Below are 23,511 nucleotides of genomic sequence, written 5' to 3' on the forward strand. Positions count from 1 at the left end.
GCCTGTCTCAACGACTACCGACCGGTGGCCCTAACGTCTGTTATCATGAAATGCTTCGAGCGGCTGGTCATAAGACGGATCAGTGCCAGTCTCCCAGACTGTCTCGATCCACTGCAGTTTGCCTATCACCGCAACCGGTCCACAGCAGATGCTATCTCACTGGCTCTGCAATCAACACTAGAACACCTCGACAACAAGGACACATATGTAAGACTGCTGTTCATAGACTACAGTTCCGCCTTCAACACCATTATCCCAACAAGACTAATAACCAAACTCCGCAATCTTGGACTTGACCCCTCCCTGTGCAGCTGGACCCTCGACTTCCTCACCAACGGACCGCAATCTGTCAGGATAGGCAACAGCACTTCCTCCACAATAGTCCTCAACACCGGAGCCCCGCAAGGATGTGTGCTCAGTCCTCTACTGTACTCACTATACACCCATGACTGTGTGGCAACATTTAACTCCAACTCAATCAATAAGTTTGCGGATGATGCGACTCCGGTGGGCTGCATCTCAAACAACGACGAATCAGACCACAGGAGGGTGATAATTCACTTGGTTGCATGATGCACCGAAAACAACCTGTCTCTAAATGTTGGAAAGACAAAGGAACTGATCATCTACTTCAGGAAGTGCAGCACGACCCCCCCCCCCCGGTCTGCATCAATGGCTCCGAAGCGGAGATGGTCGATAGCTTTAAATTCATGGGGGTCGCCATCACCAACAGTCTGTCCTGGTCCACTCACGTTGTTGCAACAGTCAGGAAAGCCCAACAACGTCTCCCTGCGGAAGCTAAAGAAATTTGGCATGTCTGCATCGACTCTCACAAACTTCTACAGATGTGCGATAGAGAGCATCCTATCTGGCTGCATCACATCCTGGTATGACAATTGCTCAGTCCAAGACCGCAAGAAACTGCAGACTGTGGTGAACTCAGCCCAACGCATCACACAAACTTGCCACCCCCACATTGATTCTGTATACACCTCTCGCTGCCTCAGGAAGGCAGACAGCATAATCAGAGACCCCTCCCACCCAGGCATTGCCTTCTTCCAGACCCTTCCATCAGGCAGAAGGTACAGAAGTCTGAAGACTCGCACAGCCAGACATAGGAAAAGCTTCTTCCCCACAGCTACAAGACTCCTCAACGACTCCCCCTTGGACTGATCAGTTCCCTGTAAGAACACTATTCACCACGCCCTATGCTGCTCTTGCTCATGTATTTGATATGTTTGGCCCCTTGTTCCACATTGTAACCAATCACTGTTTTGTCGATGTACCATTTGTCAATGTTCCCTGTTGATTATTCTTGTGTCTACTATATACGCACTGTGTACATTCCTCGGCCGCAGAAAAATACTTTTCACTGTACTTCGGTACATGTGACAAATCAAATCAAGAAGATTTTGGGCAAAGGAGATGAACCAAAGAACACATCTACAACTGAAATAAGATGGCTCTGCATACAGTACTTCATTGCAGTGTAAATGGAAGGTTACTTGTGACACTAAAGATTATTATTATGTTAGCAGAGGAGACCCAAGCAACAAGAAATGGCACCTACAAAATGTCCAGATTTAAACAGAAAATGAGAAGGTTGACCGTCTGCCTTTGCAACAAAACTGATTGACACAAGCTGACTCAGTTTGACATGGAAATTTGCCACACCAAGCATCCATTATCTAAACCTGAAATCACTATCATGCCAATACTCGTGCAGCACCCAAAGTTAGGATGACATCAGAAAACATCTTGGAACGAATTACTGAGGAAGGACATCTTGTTCCTTGACAACAGCTTTGCAGGACCACCCCAGAGAAGCTCGTAAAGCGAGATAGGATACGTCTATCGAAAGAAAAACATTCAGCATTTAACCCCTTTACCAAAGTATCTGATTGACTTTCAGACAGCAAATACTTGGGAAGGCAAATGGAATGTTGACCTTTGTTGCAAGGAGTGTAAAGGTAGGGAAGTCTGACTACAACTTTACATGGTATTGGTGAGACAGCAACTGGAGTACTGTGTACAGTTTTGGTCTCCTTAGCTAAGGAAGGCCTTGCATGCGTCGGAAGCAGTTCAGAGGAGATTAACCAGGCTGATATCTAGGTTGACGTGGTTGTCTTTGAGGAAAGGTTAAGCTCATTGGGACTGAAGGTGATCTTATTGAACTGTAGATTCTGAGGGAGCTTGACAGCTTAGATGCTGAGAGGATGTTTTCCCTCATGGGAGAATCTATTTAAAAAATTTTTTTTTTTTTTTTTTTTAAAGAGTAGCCAATTTTTTTTTTTACTGATTTAAGGGGCAATTTAGCATGGCCAATCCACCTACCCTGCACAACTTTGGCTTGTTGGAGTGAGAATTGGGATCACTGGGAGAATGTGCAAACTCCACAAGGGCAGTGACCCAGGGCCGGGATCGAACCCGTGTCCTCGTCGGCGTGAGTCACCAGTGCTAACCACTGTGCCACCGTGACGCCCCATCATGGAGGAAGCTGGAACAAGCGGCATAGCTTAAAGATAAGAGGTTTTCCGCTTCAGGTAACAATGAGAGGAAATTATTGTCTGAGGGTTGTTCACCTTTTTTGAATTCTCGTCCTCCAAGCAAAGGAGGCTGGGTCATTGAATACATTAAAGGCTGAATCAGCCAGATTGTTGATCTACAGGAGAATCTCGGGTTACGGGACATGGCAAGAAAGTGGAATGAAAACTACAATCTGATCAACCACCATTTTTTTTTCTCGAGGATATTTTATTCCAAACACATTCAAAAATTAACACAAGCTTAATATCCAATAAACGTATACAGTTTGTACATTTTCCCTCTGTTACTCTCTTCCCCCCCCCCCCCCCCCCCCCCCCGACAAACAGATACCCAAATATCGCCATTTACAGCCTCCACCGTATCTCAAAGCCACCCTCTGACCCCCTTGAAGCAAATTTGATTATCTCCAATCTGAGAAATTCGTACAGATCCCTCAACCATGCCGCAACCCCCTGTGGCATAACCAACCTCCAATTCAAAGGTATTCATCGCCGGGCAATCAGAGGGCCGAAGGCCACGACTTTGGTCCCTTGCCCCTCCAGCAGCTCTGGCACCTCCGACACCCCAAAGATCGCCACCATAGGTCTCAGCTTCACCTCACCCCCTGCAATCCTTGATAGATTCCGGGACACTGTCTCCAAAGGTTTTGCAACTCCTCACACCCTGAGAACATATGCGCGTGGTTCGCCGGCCCCCTCCCACACTTCTCACCCCCGTCTGTTACTTTGCGGAAAAAACCCACACTTCCGAGCCCGAGTGATGTGGACCCTGTACACCACCTTAAATTGTATCAAACTCATTTTTGCACAGGAGGAGGTTGAGTTCACTTGCCACATTACCTCACACCAAAGTCCCCATCCTATCCCCCTCTCCAACTCAGGCAGTACGGTGGCACAGTGGTTAGCACTGCTGCCTCATGACACCAGGAACCCGGGTGCAGTCCCGGTCTTGGGTGACTGTGTGGAGTTTGTATATTCTCCCTGTGTCTGTGTGGGTTTCCCTCGGACGCTCGGTTTCCTCCCACAGTCAAAAGATGTGCGGGTTAAGTGGATTGACCATGCAAAATTGCCCCTTAGTGTCCAGGGATTTGCAGGTTAGTTGGGGTTACAGGGATGGAGTGGGGGAGTGGACCTGGGTAGTCATCATAGATTATCATAGAATTTACAGTGCAGAAGGAGGCCATTCGGCCCATCGAGTCTGCACCGGCTCTTGGAAAGAGCACCTTACCCAAGGTCAACACCGGCACCCTATCCCCATAACCCAGTAACCCCACCCAACACTAAGGACAATTTTGGACACTAAGTGCAATTTATCATGGCCAATCCACCTAACCTGCACATCTTTGGACTGTGGGAGGAAACCGGAGCACCCGGAGGAAACCCACGCACACACGGGGAGGATGTGCAGACTCCGCACAGACAGTGACCCAAGCTGGAATCGAACCTGGGACCCTGGAGCTGTGAAGCAATTGTGCTATCCACAAGGCTACCGTGCTGCCTTTGTACTCTTTCAGAGGGTTAGTGCAGACTCGATTGGCCAAATGGCCTCCTGCACTGCAGGGATTCCATGAACAACTCCTCCCATTTCCACTTGATCCTTTTCACTAATGTCATGCTGTGCTCTCCCAACCACCAATACATATCCCCAATTCTGCCATCACCCACTTCATCCGAGAGCAGCATTTTCTTCAGAAGTGTATACTCCAGAACCTGAGTGAACGAAGGCAACTCCTTTCGCGCAAGGTCCCGCACCTGCCAGTGCCTAAACTCACTCCTCTTTGGGAATTCAAACCTCTCCAGCAGCTTCTCAAGCCCAGCAAACCTCCCCACTGCAAACATGTCCCTGACCCGCAGTAACCCCTCCACTGCCTATAAATCCCATCCATCGACCTCCTGCCGATGTGAACCTGTGGTTCCACACATTGATAGCAAAGGTTATCAACCGAAATTCTCAGTTGGGAGAGTGTTAGTCTGAAAATCTAAAGGACACTTGTTCAATCCCGGGTTTAGGCACCTGGCCGCGTGCTGGCTTTTCTCGCTATCTGTCAAGTTGCCCTACCTTTGGGGCGGCCCGGTGGCACAGTGGTGAGCACTGCTGCCTCACAGCTCTCGGGTCCCGGGTTTAATTTGGGTTACTGTCTTCTGTGGACTTTCTCCCTGTGCCTGCGTGGGTTTCTTCCGGGTGTCCCATTTCCTGCCATAGTCCAAAGATGTACAGGTTAGGTGGATTGGCCATGCTAAGTTGCCCCTCGGTGTCCAAAAGTTAGGTGGGGTTACGGGGAGAGGGTGGAGGTGTGGGATATTAAGTAGGGTGCTCTTTCCAAGTGCCAGTGCAGACTTGATGGCCCGAATGGCCTCTTGCACTATAAATTCTATGATTCTATGACATCAAAACCGACATGTGACCCAGTTTAAAGTGCCCCTCGGCTGGTTCCAGATTTTCATAGATGACTCCGCCACCGGATTCCCCATATACTTTCTCGGAGCGAGCGGCAACGGGGCAGGCAGCAGAGCCCTCCGGATCATACCCATGCAAGACTCCTCCTCTAATCTGACCCAGCCTTCCCCCTCCCACCACCGTCTCCACATTCGCTGCCCATTAATAATGTAACATGTTCGGGAGCACCAACCCTCCTTCCCGCCTCTACCTTTGCAACAAAGCTCCTTCACCCTAACCACAAGCTTATTGATGGTAGAGCAGACTCGATAGGCTGAATGGCCCTCTTTGAATTCTTATATTCTTATGATCTCAAATGTAACCATAAAAGGGAACTGATCAAAAGAATAGTGGAGGGTAAGGAAGACATGACAACTTGCCTGAAGAAACCCGATGTCTAGAGGGCATTTGCATTTGTGGCCGTGCCTGGCAAGAAGTGATAAGCAAATGTGTTTAAAACTTGGAGAGGTATGCCGAGGCTGCTGCATTCAAGACTGAAGTGAACAGTGACAACATGGAAGATTTCAAAGGCTTCACTAAATAAATATTTGAAAGTGAGAAGAGAGCTATGGACTTGATGCTTTCAATGCTTGCGACCTGAATGAGATACTCCTTCTGTACCAGGAGCCACCTGTGCCTGGCAAAGGCAGAGGTGAGGAGTAGATAAACATCATGGATCTGAATGTACTGAAATGAACATAAATTAAAAATGACTGACTTCTTCACATTTCCATCCATTCAACAATAAATGATTGTACGTGCATATTCAGATTTCTGTTACTTGAAGAAATAAAAATGTATTGGTTGTCTTCACTTTTTCATGTTATTCTGGCTACTCGGGTTTGTGTTTTTTGAAAGAATCTCATTGTAATGCAGACTCGCCTATAAATCAGAATCAAGATGCATTATAACAGGGTCCCAGTGTAGGACTCCAGGTATAGTCATACCTGTGCTTTGTGCCAGCATGGGTTGGTGGTAGACTCTCCTGTTGGAATTAAAAGTATTCAGTTCAAGAACTGTTCCTAGAACTTGAGCAGATAATTTAGACTGACACCAAGTGTAATGCTGAGGAGGTGCTATATTGTTGGATATGCCTTTCAGATGAAACATGGGACATAAAATAACTTGTACTGCTATTTGAGAAGTGTTCACAGAATAATAGAATCCTACAGTGCAGAAGGCGGCCATTCAGCCCATTGGTTCCGCACCGACCCTTCAAATAAGCACTCTGCCCATTTACAAGTGTCCACCCCTACCTATCCCGGTAATCCCATAATCTGTCCTGCACATCCTTGGACATTAAGGGGCAATTCAGCATTGTCAATCCACCTAACCCGCACATGTTAGGACTGGGGGAGGAAATTGGAGCCCATGGAGGAAAACCCACGCTGACATGGGGAGAACGTACAAACTCCACACAGTCATCCCGAGGCCGGAATTGAACCCGAGTCCCTGGTGCTACAAGGCAGCAGTGCTAACCACTGTGTCACTTGTGATGCCCACACGTGTTCGTGAGGTTTAAAAAATGTTTTCAAAATTAATTGACGGGAAGTGGGCGTCGCTGGTTAGGCCAGCATTTATTGCCCATCCCTAGTTGCCCTTCAGAAGGTGGTGGTGAGTTGCCTTCTTGAACTGCTGCAGTCCTTGAGGTGTCCTTTTTGTGTTTTCAAAGTGGTTGAATACAACTGAGTGGCTTGCTAGGCCATTTCAGAGGGCATTTAAGAGCTGTGGGTCTGTAGTCACTTGTAGGCCAAACCAGGTAAAGATGGCAAATTTCCTTCCCTAAAGGACATTAGTGAACCAGGTGGGTGTTTAACGAAAATTGACAATCGTTTCATGGTCATCATTCGACTTCAATGCCAGATATTTTACTGAGTTTAAATTCCATCACCTTCCGTGGTGGGATTCGAACCTGGGTCCCCAGTTTATTATCTTGGGTCGCTAGTTCATTCTCCTGGGTCCCTGGATTACTCGTCCAGCGGCAATACCACTATGCCACCACCTCCCAATTGTGCCAGTTAGTGGGGTTCATTGGTCAGCATTGCGCATGCTGGCCAACATTTACCGTTTGATCATTATTAAAGCAAACGAGTTGTTTTAGCTGTAAGAATTTGCCTTTTGAAAGGTGGCTTCATAACGACGACATGCCTGGATGACCGAAGAACAAGAGCCGGTGCAGACCCAATGGGCCAAATGGCCTCCTTCTGCACTGTAAATTCTATGAAGACATTTGCTATAATAAGTATATGTTTGTTCTTAGTATTTTTAATCACCTCCGTGGACATGTACTCTTAAGTTCTGGTTGTACATGACTAACAGCGTGCAGTGGGGTTTTTGAGCAGCCTCCAGTTGTTTGAATTGGGTATGGAAGAGATGCACTAAAATGGCTCCAAAGGGAGGGATGACTGTTGAATGGATAGACACCGAGAAGATTTGATATGGTTATTTAAAAGTATTAGAGGTTCAGATAGGTTAAGTCAGAAAATAATGTTTCCAATGGCCAAAGGGTTGATAACCAGAGCTTGCACATTTAAGGTGATTGGCAAAATAACAAGAGGTGACTTGAAAGCTTTTTCTATGCAAGTCAAACGGTAGAGGCTTATCAGAGTCCCCATTGCACCAGTGAGGACGACATTCTGGCTGCTCATCAACTGGTAGACTATTGGCAAATCTGGACTGACACCTGGAGCAAAAAGACAAGAGTTGTTAAAAGTATTAAGTTAAAGCGATTTCATCGATATAATTCTCTTCGCTATGCAAAGAGAAGATTGAGCCTGGAATGTACTAGCCGATAAGATAGTGAGTGCTTGTCCTCCCGAGATTCCTCTTTGTGTTTCAGTGCCTCCCGGTGGTGATTACGAAGGTTTTTTTAAAAAAGGATTGAAAAGAGCATCATGGGTTTTGTGTGGGCCGGGAAGACCCCGAGAGTGAGGAAGGGATTCTTACAGCGTAGCAGGGATGGGGGGGGGCTGGCACTACCGAGCCTAAGTGAGTATTATTGGGCCGCTAATATTTCAATGGTGAGTAAGTGGATGGGAGAGGAGGAGGGAGCGGCGTGGAAGAGATTAGAGAGGGCGTCCTGTAGGGGGACTAGCCTACAGGCTATGGTGACAGCCCCATTGCCGTTCTCACCGAGGAACTACACCACAAGCCCGGTGGTGGTGGCTACACTGAAGATTTGGGGACAGTGGAGACGGCATAGGGGAAAGACTGGAGCCTTGGGGGGGTCCCCGATAAGAAACAACCATAGGTTTGCCCCGGGGGGAATGGATGGGGGATATGGAATGTGGCAAAGAGCAGGAATAACGCAACTGAAAGATCTGTTTGTGGATGGGAAGTTCGCGAGTCTGGGAGCGCTGACCGAGAAATATGGGTTGCCCCAAGGGAATGCATTCAGGTATATGCAACTGAGGGCTTTTGCGAGGCAACAGGTGAGGGAATTCCCGCAGCTCCCGACACAAGACGTGCAGGACAGAGTGATCTCAAAGACATGGGTGGGGGATGGTAAGGTGTCAGATATATATAGGGAAATGAGGGACGAAGGGGAGACTATGGTAGATGAACTAAAAGGGAAATGGGAAGAAGAGCTGGGGGAGGAGATCGAGGAGGGGCTGTGGGCAGATGCCCTAAGCAGGGTAAACTCGTCGTCCTCGTGTGCCAGGCTAAGCCTGATTCAGTTTAAGGTATTACACAGGGCACATATGACTGGAGCACGGCTCAGTAAATTTTTGGGGGTGGAGGATAGGTTTGCGAGGTGCTCGAGAAGCCCAGCGAATCATACCCATATGTTTTGGTCATGCCCGGCACTACAGGGGTTTTGGATGGGGGTGACAAAGGTGCTTTCAAAAGTAGTAGGAGTCCGGGTCGAACCAAGCTGGGGGTTGGCTATATTTGGGGTTGCACAAGAGCCGGGAGTGCAGGAGGCGAGAGAGGCCGATGTTTTGGCCTTTGCGTCCCTAGTAGCCCGGCGCAGGATATTGCTAATGTGGAAAGAAGCCAAGCCCCCGGGGGTGGAGACCTGGATAAATGACATGGCGGGGTTTATAAAGCTAGAGCGGATTAAGTTCGTCCTAAGGGGGTCGGCTCAAGGGTTCACCAGGCGGTGGCAACCGTTCGTCGAATACCTCGCAGAAAGATAGACGGAATGGGAAAAAGAAGGCAGCAGCAGCAGCCCAGGATCGGGGGGGGGGGGGGGGAGGGGGGGAGGAGGAACCAGAAGGACTCTCAGGGTTGTTAATATATACTGTATAGTATGTATAGGTCGTTGCTACAGATAATTATATATTGGACTGTTAAATTATATTTTTGGAGAGTGTTACTTGTGACAAGGTAGTTGCCAATTAGGGTTAGTTTTCATTTTTGTTATTTATTATTTATTCATTTTTTGTTTATAAAATAGGTCATTGTTATTTGTGTTATAATATTGTGTAAAGGATGCACAATGTACTGTGTTGGTTGACCAAAAATTTTCAATAAAATATTTAATTTAAAAAAAAAAGATTGTGAGTGCTTATTCAATACTAGCCTAGAGATAAACGCTTGACGAAAAACATTGTAGCGACATGAGAAAACAGAGGAAAGAGACAAATTCTATTTCTCTTTGAAAGGTTCAGGTTTGATTGTGGCCAAGTGGCAATCTCCTTTACTATTATAGGATTCATATTGTACCTTCAACTGCGACCCTATTTTGAAGTGCTTTACAGAGGTGTCATGAGGCAAATGATTATTTAAAAAATATATTTTTTTATTCAAATTTTTACATATTTTCAACCAAACCCCCCCCTTACAGAAATAAGAAAAAACAAAGAACACATAAATAAACATCTTATAGCTATGTCACGTATTCCCCCAATATACAAGCCCCCATTAAACGATAATAAACACAGTAGTAAACAAAAAGTCCCCCCCGCCCCCCCCCCCCCCCCCCCCCCCCCCCCCGGGTTGCTGCTGCTGTCCACCTCATAACGCTCCGCTAGAAAGTTAGGAACGGTTTCCACTGCCTGAAGAACCCTTGCACAGATCATCTTAAGGCAAATTTTACCCTCTCCAGTTTAATGAACCCTGCCATGTCGCTGATCCAGGCTTCCACGCTTGGGGGCCTCGCCTCCTTCCACCGTAGCAGAATCCTCCGCCGGGCTACCAGGGACGCAAAGGCCAGAATTCCAGCCTCTTTCGCCTCCTGCACTCCCGGCTCGTCCGATACCCCAAATAGTGCGAGCCCCCAACTTGGCTTAACCCGGGTGTTTACCACCTTAGACACCGTCCTCGCAACACCCCTCCAGAACCCATCCAGCGCTGGGCAGGCCCAGAACATGTGGGTGTGATTTGCTGGGCTCCCCGAACACTTCACACACCTGTCCTCTACTCCCAAAAACTGACTCAGCCTTGCTCCAGTCATGTGCGCCCTGTGCAGAACCTTAAATTGTATCAGGCTAAGCCTGGCGCAAGAGGAGAAAGAATTTACCCTACCCAGCACGTCCGCCCACGTGCCCTCGTCTATCTCCTCCCCCAGAGGCAAATGATTCTAAGATCTCGTTACCTTTTTTTATTATTTGCGAAGATGATGATGTTGTGGTAATTTCACTGAACTAGCAATGCTCTGGGGACATTGGTTCAAATCCCACCAAAGCAGCTGGTGGAATTTGAGTTCAATAATAAATCTGGAACACAAAGCCAGTCTCAGTAATGGTGACCATGCCATTGATTGTGGATTGTTGTAAAAACCCATCTGGTTCACTGATTTATTTTAGGGAAGGAATCTGCTTTCCTTACTCGGTCTGTCTATGGACACATAGCCATGTGGCTGACTCTTCACCACTCCCTGAAATGACCTTGCAAGCCACTCTGTTCAAGGACACCAGATGCCTGCCTTGCCAGCAGCGTCCATATCCCATGAATGAATACATAAATTATTGTAGCCTTGTGCTTTGCATTTGGCTTCCTTGAGCTACCCACCATCGCAGAATTCCCATCCATTGCACAGGTGATGAAAATTGGTTGATCGGCTGTAAAAAAAAATGCAGTTCATGTGAAACATTGAATAAATATTTGCCTCTTCACCCTGATACTGCTGCTTTCTGCATTTCTAATTAAATTGCCGAGATTAAGTTTCACATCTTTGTTTTATTTTGATTGTGAATATGTGTTTTAAATACCCACTGCAAGAATCTAACACAAGTCTTTTTTTCTTAGAACTGGCTTCAAGCAACAGATTTGACCAGGGATGTGTACCAGCACCTTGCCTATTATGTACCAAAGATTTACTGTAGAGGCTCTAACCCGAATCCACTTAATGAAGAAATGTTAGCACAACACATACTGTTGGGGCCAATGGAATGGTACCTGTGTGCAGAGGATCCTGCTGTGGGAATAACTAAACTTGAAAAGGCAAACAAGTCATCACAGCTCTGTGGGCGTGTTTTCAAAATTGGAGAGCCTACCTACTCTTGCAGGTACAGAAATCCTAGCAAGTTTCACATTATTTCCATGTGTTCATATTTGTTAATGCGATGAGTGTTCATAATGGCAAAAGTTTTTGAATCATGCCACAATATCAGGGTTGTTTTAAATTTCGCTTGGTCAGAATACGGTGGCAGTCAGCCACTAAGGAAAGGCACTTGATGTTCAATATGATGACAGTTGCTCAGAGGTTTTGCAGGCTTTTGTCAGGAATGTCTGGTCCATTGTGTCGCCCTCGATTGGGGATCTCTGGCATGTGTGAGCAGGGCAGTGAAACAGCAAGGCTCTTCAACCAATCGGATTGAAGAATGAAGCATGTCGAGCTTAAATTAGGAACTTTTACCCAGGAATTAGACTATAATTAAATTGGATTTAAGTCATATATGTAAGCAAAACACAGACTCCAGCCCCACCGTTTAAAAGTTAACTTAATTTGATAAAAAATCTCCAACACTGATTAAATTAGTGAGATTGCACATTGGTAAACCTATATTATCAGAGCCAGAGAGGTTGTTTGGCAGGAAGAATGACTCCTCTACCCCTCCACCTTGTAACAAATCTTTGTCTTCCTCTGAATCTGGCTTCTTGAGAATTCCAGGTTTTCAATTGCTCCACCATTGGTGGCTGTGCCTTCAGTTGCCAGGCTCAAAGTCTGGAATACACAATAAACTACTCCACCTCACTGTTTTTCTTCTTTAAAACACCTTAAAAGCCACCTCTTTTACCTCTCATATCTCCTGTATCTTGATGTCAAGTTTTCTTTGTTTCTGTTTCTTTGAATTGTCTTGGCCTGTTATACTGTGTTAATTGCATTTTCGTTAAATACAAATGTTGTTAACATGGTGAAACCATGGGATGATTTGAAAACAAGATAGAGAATTCTAAAAGCAAGAATAATGTCAGTGAATGTCATGGTGAGATGCTCAGGTGAGGTCTATGTGGCCATGTTCATTTTAATTTTCTAATAATCTTTATTAGTGTCACAAGTCGACTTAGATTAACACTGCAATGAAGTTACGGTGAAAACCTCCTAGACGCCACACAAAGGCGCCTGTTCGGATACAATAAGGGAGAATTCTGAATGTCCAAATTACCTAACAAGCACGTCTTTTCGGGACTTGTGGGAGGAAACTGGAGCACATGGAGGAAATCCGCGCAGACACGGGAAGAACACGCAGACTCCGCTCAGACAGTGACCCGAGCCAGGAATCAAACCTGGGTCCCTGTGGGTGGAAACTGAAATTTTAGTACATCAATAACTCAACCTGCATTTATATAAATCCTTTCATGTAATAAAATGTCCCAAGGTCCTTCATAGGAGCATTATGAATCAATATATAATGCTGAACTCAGCCTCCTCTGCCTCCTTCAGGTACAATGCCGGAAGAGGGTGTTGGCAACCTTGGACTTGCATTAGATTGTCCATGATTTTGCTTGGAAAACTAATGCAGTGGTTTCCAATTGCCTTTTGCAGTATGTCTGACCAGGAAATACTCCCACTCTTACTGCCTGCCACCAGGTATACTGGAAGGACTGATCATCTGTTTGGCCACACTATGAACACACTTTCTGTGGCCATCAGGTCCTCAAGTGGGACTTGACTCCAGAGCTTCTGGCCTGGAGGTCGGGACGCTACCACTGTGCCACAAGACCTACTGACACTGAGCCTCCAAAGTAAATTTTAGGGAAGATGACTAGAAGGTGGGTAAGGAAGGTAGGTTTAAGGAGGTAGAGAGGTGGAGTAGCTTCAGTACCGAATTCCATGCTAAGGGTCTTTCGGATAGCTGAAATCATGGCCACCAATGGTGAAGTGATTAAAAATCATGGGTACTTGAAGCCAGCGATATTTCAGAACATTGTAGGGCTGGCGGAGATTAAAGTAATGGGAAGCAGGAAGGCCATGGGATTTGTAAACATGGTAACTGTTCTAAAATTGAGATGTTGCTTAACTCTCAACCAATGTGGGTCAGTGAGCACAAGGGCAATGGGTGAACAGGACTTGGCGTAAGTTAGGACAGTGGCAGCAGAGTTCTGGATGTGGATGGTCTCCAGGAGTACTTTGGAATAGTCACCTCTAATGTGTGACCGTCTTTGTGCAGGTAGTCCCTAATTACTGCCCTGACCTTTGACTTGTATGTTTCACAACAAAATCAAATCAAATCATTGTCAATGTGTTGAATGAGTTGCAAGGTGGCTATTTCCAGATTACATTGCTGGTCGGCCTGAATGCTGCAGTTTCCTCAGCACAATGATCATAGAAATGAGCATTTGAAAACTAAAGTTGCTTCTCACTGCTCGATTAAGATGGAGAAATTCCCCATGTCAAATTTGACTTCTGAGCCGAAATTTCAATATTTAAGTCCATTCCTAAAGTCTAACCTGAGCAGCTTGGACTTCCATCTTATTGAAGGCTTAGCTAATGGTGTTATTACAGACACCTATCAGAATTTACTGCTACTGATGAGACATAATTTTCGGCTCTTTTAATGACCTGTTTGCTTCGGCAGCAGTCTTGTTCTAATTTGTTTCATTCTTGGCTTGAAATTGACATTTCTGACCAGAGTTGTGATGGTCTGAGCTAAATTTGGAATTGGTGCATGAAGAGTACACCATTACCTGAGTACAAGTAATCTGGACTGCAATTGTTTTTCTTTTCATTTGTTTGTGGACAATTTATTCTATTATTTGGAAAATAAGTGGACAAATGTCAGAACATTGACTTGGGGAGATTGTGTTATTTTTAAAACAAAATACAGTTTGAACCTTTGTTTTGTATTTCGTAATCTGCAGAAATAGCAAGATGTGCACAGTAGACAAATGGAAGGTGTGAGGGAGAGGAAAAGTGAGAGGATTTTCTAGATTTTCTTTTCCTCTTGAATTGGCTTTGTTTTCACCCGACCTATTTCCTGGCCCAGGGAAATACATAACTCAGGTGGGGAGTTTTATGTCGTGACATAGAACAAGGGAGAGCATGAGTGAGTAGCATCACAATTTTATGGAACACACTGGATTACCAGTCTGCCTTTGTCTGTAATTTTTCACTTGTTTGTGAAGACAAACACCAAAAATGCAGGAACCAGGTTGGATTTGGGTGACACAGTACCAGAGAGTGGTTCAGAGACTCTCACTGTCTTCACAGTGAAGACAAACTGATCGTTGAATCAAGAATATCAGTTTTAAAAAAAATAAATTGAGTACCTAATTGTTTTTTTTGCAATTAGGGGGCAATTTAGTGTAGCCAATCTTCCTAACCTGCACATCTTTGGGTTGTGGGGGTGAAACCCACGAAAGCATGGGGAGAATGTGCAAACTCCACACGGACAGTAACCCAGGGCCGGGATTCGAACTCGGGTCCTCAGTGCCGCAGTCCCAGTGCTAACCACTGCGCCGCATGCCACCCCCAGTTTTTTTTTTACTGCCAATGCTGCAGATGAGCTTGTGCTGTGTTTAGTGTCCTGTGTCTTGAATTTCTGATATTAATTATTGGAACATTTGGGCCAAACTCAAGTGTGATATCTTGTTTTCTTGAGGGGCTTGCACAAATATAATTTACAGTAGGCACCTGTGATCTTGCATCCATCAAGAGCAGTGCAGGTTGAGCTTCCTGTGTTTTGTTTATTTTTTCAATTAAAGTGGCAATTTAGCGTAGCTAATCCACCTACCCTGCACATTTTTGGGTTGTGGGGGTGAGACCCCCGCAGGCATGGGGAGAATGTGCAAACTCCACATGGACAGTTACCTGGGGCCGGGATTGAACCTGGATCCTCAGTGCTGTGAGGCAGCAGTGCGAACTACTGCGCCACCATACCATCCAATGTTTTGTTTTTCTTGCTGTTTTGTGGCTTTAGATTTGATGCTACTGCAATTGGTTTTGTAACATTAGGTTTTATTACCTCCTCCAGTACAAGACCTTTCTAATCCTGTGCATTTTTGCTGCAGTTTTCAATCCAATTTTTTTGTGACGAGCAACTGGTTCTAGTCTTCACCCCGCACATGACTCCAGTAATGTTCAATGTAAGACCTGAGAGTCACGTTGCATTGTTGGCAGTACTTTAATCTTCGAGTCAAAAGATTGTAGACTTCCACATTGGGAGTTTCAGATTATAAATAACTCTTGATCAGTTCTGTAAGACGACTAAATTGTAAAGGTGGTGCCTGATGAGATGTTTAATGTAGGGCTTCTTCCAGCCGTCTAAGTAGCTAATGCATTGGAATCGATAACGTGGAAAGCAGCGACTCCTGGTATCCTGGACAATATTGCTTCCTTACAAAATATCATCCTACACATAATAACTAGTTGACTCATTTTTGTTTATCAGAATCTTGCTATGTTTGCCTACGTCACTCACTGCACTTAAAGCACCTCACGTACAGTAAATAATTTGAACATTTCTGGGATGATGTGATGACATGCTTACATAATTGCTGGTATTTTTTAATTGTTTGGATGCAGGAAAGGAAATTTGGCAGGCGGGTGAACCTGTGCAACTTTTAATGTTCTCTGAAGCTTGAGAACAGTTGCTCACATTGGTTGAGGAATTGTAATGTGCAACAGGAAACCAAAACAAATATTAAAAAGCAGTTGATGAGGTTGCCAAACCACAACTTGAGGACAAAATATTGTTTAAGTAATACATTCTTATAGTGCACTGTTTGTATATGAGACTTGAATAGTTAGGAAATACTAATTGTCACGTACATCTGCATTATAACATTGCTGATCTACAAAGTTAACTGCAGTTAACAGATCTCGCTGTGGAACATGTCTGTGAATGTGTTCATAAGCTCACCTGCTGTGAGGAATTAAAGACACTTTCTTGGTGAGCTCAGAACATTCTTTAAATTGTGCAAAAAACCATGACCCATAACTTTCTGGTTCCCCAGCGTCACATTTAGGGAGTGCCCCAATGATGCACTGGGGAAACTCTCGAGGAGGTTCCCACTTAAGGGTTTACCCGGCAATTGTCCAGATGGTTCTTTGGATGGTTCTGCCAGTTTTGCCCTGATTAACTATCACGATTAACTCCAGAGTAACTACTTTAAAAACTGAGACCCAGTCTTGCACAGCATACACACAAACGACCCCGCCCCCCCCCCAAAAAAATTGTCTGACCCACTTACGTTTTAATTGTCCCGTCAAACACCTTTACAGCAGCTGGTGCTGTAAAAAGGGGGCATTTCTTACCTTTATGCACCCCAGTTACACAAACCGATGCAGCTGGGAGCGCGTTTCTCACCTAGTCTGATGACGAAGTTTGGTCGAGCCGGGGGCTTTCGAACCCCAGTTTGGGTAAGTCCGTTGAGAATGGCAGTCCGCCGGATCGTGCCACTCTGAGGAAGTCCTGGGCCGATAAGACAACTTTAAGGTTCTGAAATTTGATTTTAGCCCTTTCTGCTCTGTTTATCAATATGCATGGATCCTTCTGTAGCACAATAGCATTGGTTAGTGTTTCACTGACCTATATAGGCCAGAAGCTACTGGGGTTCGAGCTACTTTCTGATGCCTCTTTTTGGAAGTAGTGCATGTGGGAACATGGCACAGGAAAATGTTTAGACTGAAGTGTGATAAACTGCTGCCCGAGCAAACGTTTTATATGTAGAATGGTCACTCGTGATGGCTGCTGATAGCTGCGGACCAACAGAACAAAATCACTTAGTAGCTTTGTCGGGGAAACAAACCTGAAGATGCAAAATGTATATGAATATCAGTTCCCTCTATTCTCTTGTCTTATTTTTAAAGATCCCTGTTATTGCTGTTTACCTTTATTTGCTCAATTGGGCATCATTCTTAGCCAAAGGACTAGAATGAGTATAATGTTCCTTCCTTGTTAAAGAAATTGTAGAGGAATATGAGAAAAATTATTCCAATTCTTGTATTAGGTACAGGTAAACATCTAGAATCCAAACATAATAAGGCTGAAATTAGTGAATATTTCGGAAGATGTGGACTGCCATACATAGAAATATGGCCAATACGTCAAGCAAATACCAGCAGATTGTGGGAGGGGAGACTGTCTTGGTTGAGGGAGTGAAGACAAAGTGGGTAGAAGAGCTAGGGTGGGGCGGGGGGCGTTACAGTGGTTAGCATTGCTGCCTCACGGCACCGAGGTCCCATGTTCGATCCCGGCTCTGGGTCATTGTGTGGAGTTTGCACATTCTCCCCGTGGTTGCGTGGGTTTCGCCCCCACAGCCCAAAAGATGTGCAGGGTAGGTGGATTGGCCATGCTAAATAGCCCCGTAATTGGAAAAAATGAATTGGGTACACTAAATGTTATATTAAAAAAAAAGAAGAGCTAGGGCCAAGTTTGGAGGAGGAAGTTTGGGGTGAGCACTGAGAAGAGTGAACGCAACCTTGTCCTGTGTGAGGCGGAGTCTCAATCAGTTAAAAGTAGTGTTTCGAGCGCACATCACGAGGGCTAGAATGAGCTTGTTTTTTGATGAGTGGGGGATAGATGTGATTGGTGTTCGAGGGGTTCGGCACATACCCCGCACATGTTCTGGTCGTGCTCTAAGCTGGTGGGCATCTGGAGGTCCTTTTTTGACTCCATGTTGGCAATCCTGAACATCGGGTTGGAGCTGTGCCCACTGGTAGTGATTTTTGGTGTCTCGGATGTGCCCAAGCTCCGGATGAGGGCAGGGGCAGACACTCTGGCCTTTGCCTAGCTTTTGGCAAGGATGCGGATCCTCTTAGACTGGAGGTCAATTACACCGCCAAGTGACCGGCACCCCGAGAAAGTCAGGTTCACCGTGAGAGGATCAGTGTACGGGTGTATAATGTATTTTAAAGGGTTGGTCACTGCTGGCTGTTGGAGGAGGGGATTTAGTTTACAGTGTTGTGGGAGTGGAGGGGTTTATCACTGTTATTATTTGTTGTTGTGTGGTTTTTGTAAAATGCATGAAAACTGTTAATTTTAATATAAAACATAGAAATATGAAAGTGCAGTAATGGTCCTGAACTAGCAGCCCAGAAATTTTGAGTTCCGATCCCACCACGCGAAACTGGAATCAACAACTCTGGTAGTGATGGCTCAGCAGCATGCAAATAACCATTAAAGTTACTGGATTGCCATTTTAAAAATAACTCGGCGTGTTGACGCATGCAACTCCATGAAGGAACACGTTATCTCTACCTGGTGGAACCAAAATGTGACTATAAATCCACAATTCATGGTTGACTCTCTGAAGTGACCTCAAGTCATAGACAGACCAGATCAGATAATGATGGCAAATCTCTTCCCTAAAGTGCATTTGTGATCCAGGGTGCAGGTGGTAAAGATGAATGTATATTCAAAAGTTTGTACTCTTCTCCCCCCCGGCCTTTTATTACCCCCCCACCGCATGACGAACAACTCCTCAAATAACGTCAAGAATGGACTCCACTGCAGCTCAAAACATCCTCTGGCCCCCTCAATTCGAACTTGATTTTCTCCAGCCAGAGACAGTTATACAAGTCCCCAGCCAGGCCGCCACCCTCCGCGGCATATCCGACCTCCAAGCAATCAGAGGGGCGAAGGTCACAACATCGGCCCCCTTCCCCTCCAGCAGCTCTGGCTTCTCTGAGGCTCCAAAGATTGCCACCACAGAGTTCGGCCTGATCTCTACTCCCACTAGCGTGGATAGCGTCCCAAACACCGCCTCGCAAAAGCCCTCCAGCTTCTTGCAGCCCCAGAAAATGAAATGAAATGAAAATCACTTATTGTCACAAGTAGGCTTCAAATGAAGTTACTGTGAAAAGCCCCTAGTCGCCACATTCCAGTGCCTTTTCGGGGAGGCTGGTACGGGAATTGAACTGTGCTCCTGGCCTGCCTGAGTCTGCTTTACAAGCCAGCTCTTTAGCCCTGTGCTAAACCAGACTATGTGAGCATGATTCGCCGTCCGCACTTCTCACATCCATCGGTCACCCCTGGAAGAAATGTTCATCCTCACCTGAGTCAGGCACTACCTTGAACTGAATAAAACTCAACCGTACGCAGGAGGAGGTTGAGTTCACCCGCCGCATTGTCTCACTCCATAGTCACGTGTGAGAAGGAGTACTCCCTACCACCCGGGTTCCTAAACTCCCATGGATTCACCAGCTCAACACTCTCCATAAACCCTCCCCGCTCCTTCGCCATCCTCGACCTTCCCATTGACTTGGGAATTGGGGCTCGAACTTCCACCTTTGGCTCCATTACACAGTTGAGATCCCCTCCCATGATCAGCTGGTGTGTTAACTCCATCCTACACCGCCCCTCAGTCCCCGTCTCTCCTCCCCCCCCCCCCCCCCAAAAAACGTCAAGTCTATCATGAAGTCATTTGCCTCCTCCGGCGTTCTCAAAGTAATACTCATGACCGTCATACGTTACCCAGAGTCTGGCTGGGTACAGCACTCCTAAAACAAATCTGTCTGTACAACATCGCCTTGGCCTTGTTGAATCCCTCTCGCCTTTTCGCCAGCTCCGGGCCAATCTCCTGATAAATCTGGACTCATTTTCGACCCATTCACAGAGTCCCTTCGCCCTAGACCACCTCAGGATCTACTCCTTGTCCACGAACTTATGCAACCTGCAGCGGCACCCCTGCTCTCTTCTGCCTCAAGGACCTATAGGCCCGAACCACCTCTGGAGCCTTGGCCAGCATCTTCTCTACCAACCTGGATAGCATCCTCTAAATGTACTTTGTGGCACTCGTTCCCTCCACATCCTCCTGCAGACCCACAATCCGCAAATTCTGTTGTCTGGACCTGGTCTCCTGGTCCTCCACTGTCGACTGCAGGAACTTGTATAGATCTCCCAGGATCCCCACCTCTGCCTTCAAAGACACCAGTGCAGCCACTCTGGTTGGGCACCATCTTTTCCACCTCATGGATTGTCACCCCATGCACTTCGAGGCACTTCTCCACCCGATCCACTGGCCCTCGAAGAAGTGCCCCTGTTTCCTCAATCGCCCTCGACCAGTCACTGTGCATCTCCTCCTTCTGCTGTTGAAATTGCTCCTTGATGAAGCTTTTCAATTGCTCCACATGAAGCTTTCATACCGATGACCACCCTTCCCCCTTTGACATTCTCACAATTGGTGCTGCGCCACAGATCTCCTCCAGCTCCTTATCCAGGTCTTTCACTGTCTTCTGCCGGGTCTGATAGCCAATAGATGCCAATCCAGGGGAGAAGCTCTTCTACACCTTCTGCTCAACTTTTCTGCCGAAACTATCCCGCTAACAAGTAAAAATGCAAAACTGACGCCATTGAGCCGGCTCTGCTCTTTGTGCAACCACTCACTCCATGGTTGCCTACGGAAGTCCAGCAGCTGTTCATTTATAAACAAATTTAAAGGCTGGAAAGCATCCAAGAGCCCCAAAATTCCCCAAATAAGCAATTTAACCTCTCAAATGTTAATTTTAGCGTCCGTCTAAACTGAAAACATATAAAAGCAATTGAAACTGTTTCAAAAATTCAAAACTTGGTCCTTTTATTACTGGGTCGCATTTATAATATTGTGTAATGTTCATTACCATTTATTTCATTTTAAGTACTTCCTAAAATTCATTTCCAGCCTTTTCCCATGTTTACTTGCATGATATTAAAGGTTGTATAAACTCATAAAAACAATTAGAATCTTTGAAAAATTAAAAATAGTTTTATACCAGGGCTGCACGGTGGCACAGTGGTTAGCACAGCTTCCTCACGGCGCCGAGGATCTGGGTTCGATCCCGGCCCAGGTCACTGTCTGTGTGGAGTTTGCACATCATTCCCATGTCTGTGTGGGTCTCATCCCCACAAACCCAAAAGATGTGCAGGGTAGGTGGATTGGCCACGCTAAATTGGTGTTGTATAAAGTGTAAAATAACTACCATCTGCGGTTAAATAAAAATTTCAAGACAGCATCAAACTATCAACCCATGATCTTAGTAAATGGCACAGCAAGGCTGACTGGCCTACTCCTGCTCCTAATTGGCATGTTCATAAGAACCAAATTTGGAGAAAATGAGCATCCAGGCGTGTACGTAAACTGTGGTCACTTGGGCAAAATATCACAGGTGACTATTATCTTTGGAACTGTACTTCAATAAAGAGATGCCGCTTTCCAGTGGAAGAATTTAAGTATTATCAGAAACTTATACTCATTGACAATTTATATCTGGTGGGACTGCAGAAAAATAATTCTTCATATCTTTGCATTATGACACCTTAGTTAACTTTTTATTTTAAAAATGAAGAAAATCCCCAATAATTTTTTCTTCCACTTCTTCCTTCACTGAGAGTTTGGAAGGCTCGATGCTCTCAGATCTATGAATGAGTTTCCAGAAGGTATGTTCAAATAATGTGAAGAGATTTATTAATATTTCTCATATTTGCTCAGCTGAAATTCATTCTGATAAAAAAGCTAAAAACAAAACACATACTCAAGCATAATATGAACTTTTTGTTCCTTTGATTAAAGGGATTGTGCAGTAGATCCAACCTGTGTACTATGCATGGAATGCTTCTTGGCCAGCGTGCACAGAGCACATCGATATAGGGTAGGTTGTTTAAGTATTTATCTCTCTTCGTATTCACTGCTGTTGTTTGTATATTGTCGGGTCAACAGATACAAATTGAGAAAAACCCTCACTGCTAATCTGAAAAACAGAAATGTAGTTTTTCCTTGGCAACTTAGTGACTAACCATCATATAGATAGGCACAAAAACATCCTTTGATTGCTAACTTGCACTGATGTGCCTAATAACTGATCCACTGAAATCATGGAATCAAAGAATTTACAGTGCAGAAGGAGGCTATTCGGCCCATGGAGTCTGCACCGGCTCTTGGAAAGAGCACTCACTTAAGCCCACACCTCCACCCCATCCCCCTAACCCAGTAACCCCATGAAACCTAAGGGCAATTTCGCATGGCCAATCCACCTAACCTGCACATCTTTGGACTGTGGGAGGAAACTGGAGCTCCCAGAGGAAACCCACATAGACACGGGGAGACCGCACAGACAGTGACCCAAGCCGAGAATCAAACACTGGAGCTGTGTAGCAACTGTGCTAACCACTGTGCGACTCTGCCACAGCATTGGCTTGTATGTTCCTGTTGCTGGAGGAGGGAGGAAGATGCCAGGGTTCCTGCCCATTGTTGCTGCCCATAGATCGTACAGTTCAATGCCTTGGAGACACAATGAATGGGCCTTTGCTACAAAATACTAGAAGTGTGTCAGTGTAATTCAGTATAAATTGGTGCTTTCACACTAAAAAATCTTTTTGAAGTATCTTGGTTACCTGCACAAGTTGTTTGAAAATCATATGTTTATCACATATGCCTGTTAGATGGAAATAAATGGAATATCTTCGTAGCCAATATAGAAATGAAATATACGGTATATATCCATGTAAAGGTTGGCTTTTAAGCCCAAATTATAAGCAAAAGGTTATGTTAGCTAATACATGAGTCATATTTTCAACGGGTTGAAATCCATGCATGTTCTGGACATAATGTACTTTAGGGCTTTTACTTTCCCATTATTTTGCCCCGGGACCAAGGGAGTGTTGGTGACTCGATTAGTGCCATTTTGGAATGGGCCTATTAACTTACCGTGACTCTCTATCACCTGCATCCTCTCTTTTGCCACCCCTGTCCAGAGTCCTTGCACACAGCAAGGGTTCGGGAGAGAAAGCAGCGAGTGGCAAGGTTGGGATCTGAAGCGAGTGCCGATCTGCAGGAGAGTCAGTGAGTTGGTGCTACGTAGAAAAAAATGTTTCTGGCGAAAATCAGGAGATTGACTTTTACACCAGATTGACTATTACTCTAATAGATTTGGTAATCCGGTTTCCTTAATAGATTACAAATTGTGGAGCCTTGCCACTTAGTATCTCTGTATACCCATTTATACCTTGCCTCCATTTTGCTTAAATCCTCTCCCATGCGTTTGTCAACTTCTCCAATGCATTCTTTGTTGATCGCATCTTGACCCAATTTTCAACAAATCTGGAGCTCTGCAAATCTGCATCCTATCCCTGCAAAGTTCTGCTCATATATTTCCCTTATTCTTGCCAACCTCTCTTTCTTGCCCATCCCTCAGCATACCAATTTCATAGTCTTTATCCTCAT

The 23,511-nt window shown here is 45.4% G+C and overlaps 1 protein-coding gene across 3 annotated transcripts in view; it reads left to right on the forward strand.

The window, feature by feature from the left end:
- ubr2 (ubiquitin protein ligase E3 component n-recognin 2) overlaps positions 1-23,511 on the forward strand; it is a 231,668-nt gene that overhangs the window by 39,383 nt on the left and 168,774 nt on the right. For all 3 annotated transcript variants that reach the window (XM_072510121.1, XM_072510112.1, XM_072510130.1), the window contains exons 2-3: positions 11,176-11,435; positions 21,862-21,940. In XM_072510121.1, coding sequence (XP_072366222.1) covers positions 11,176-11,435; positions 21,862-21,940 — 339 coding nt within the window. The remainder of the gene's footprint in view (positions 1-11,175; positions 11,436-21,861; positions 21,941-23,511) is intronic.

This window comes from Scyliorhinus torazame, chromosome 1 (assembly GCF_047496885.1).
Source record: "Scyliorhinus torazame isolate Kashiwa2021f chromosome 1, sScyTor2.1, whole genome shotgun sequence".
Lineage (NCBI taxonomy): Eukaryota > Metazoa > Chordata > Chondrichthyes > Carcharhiniformes > Scyliorhinidae > Scyliorhinus > Scyliorhinus torazame.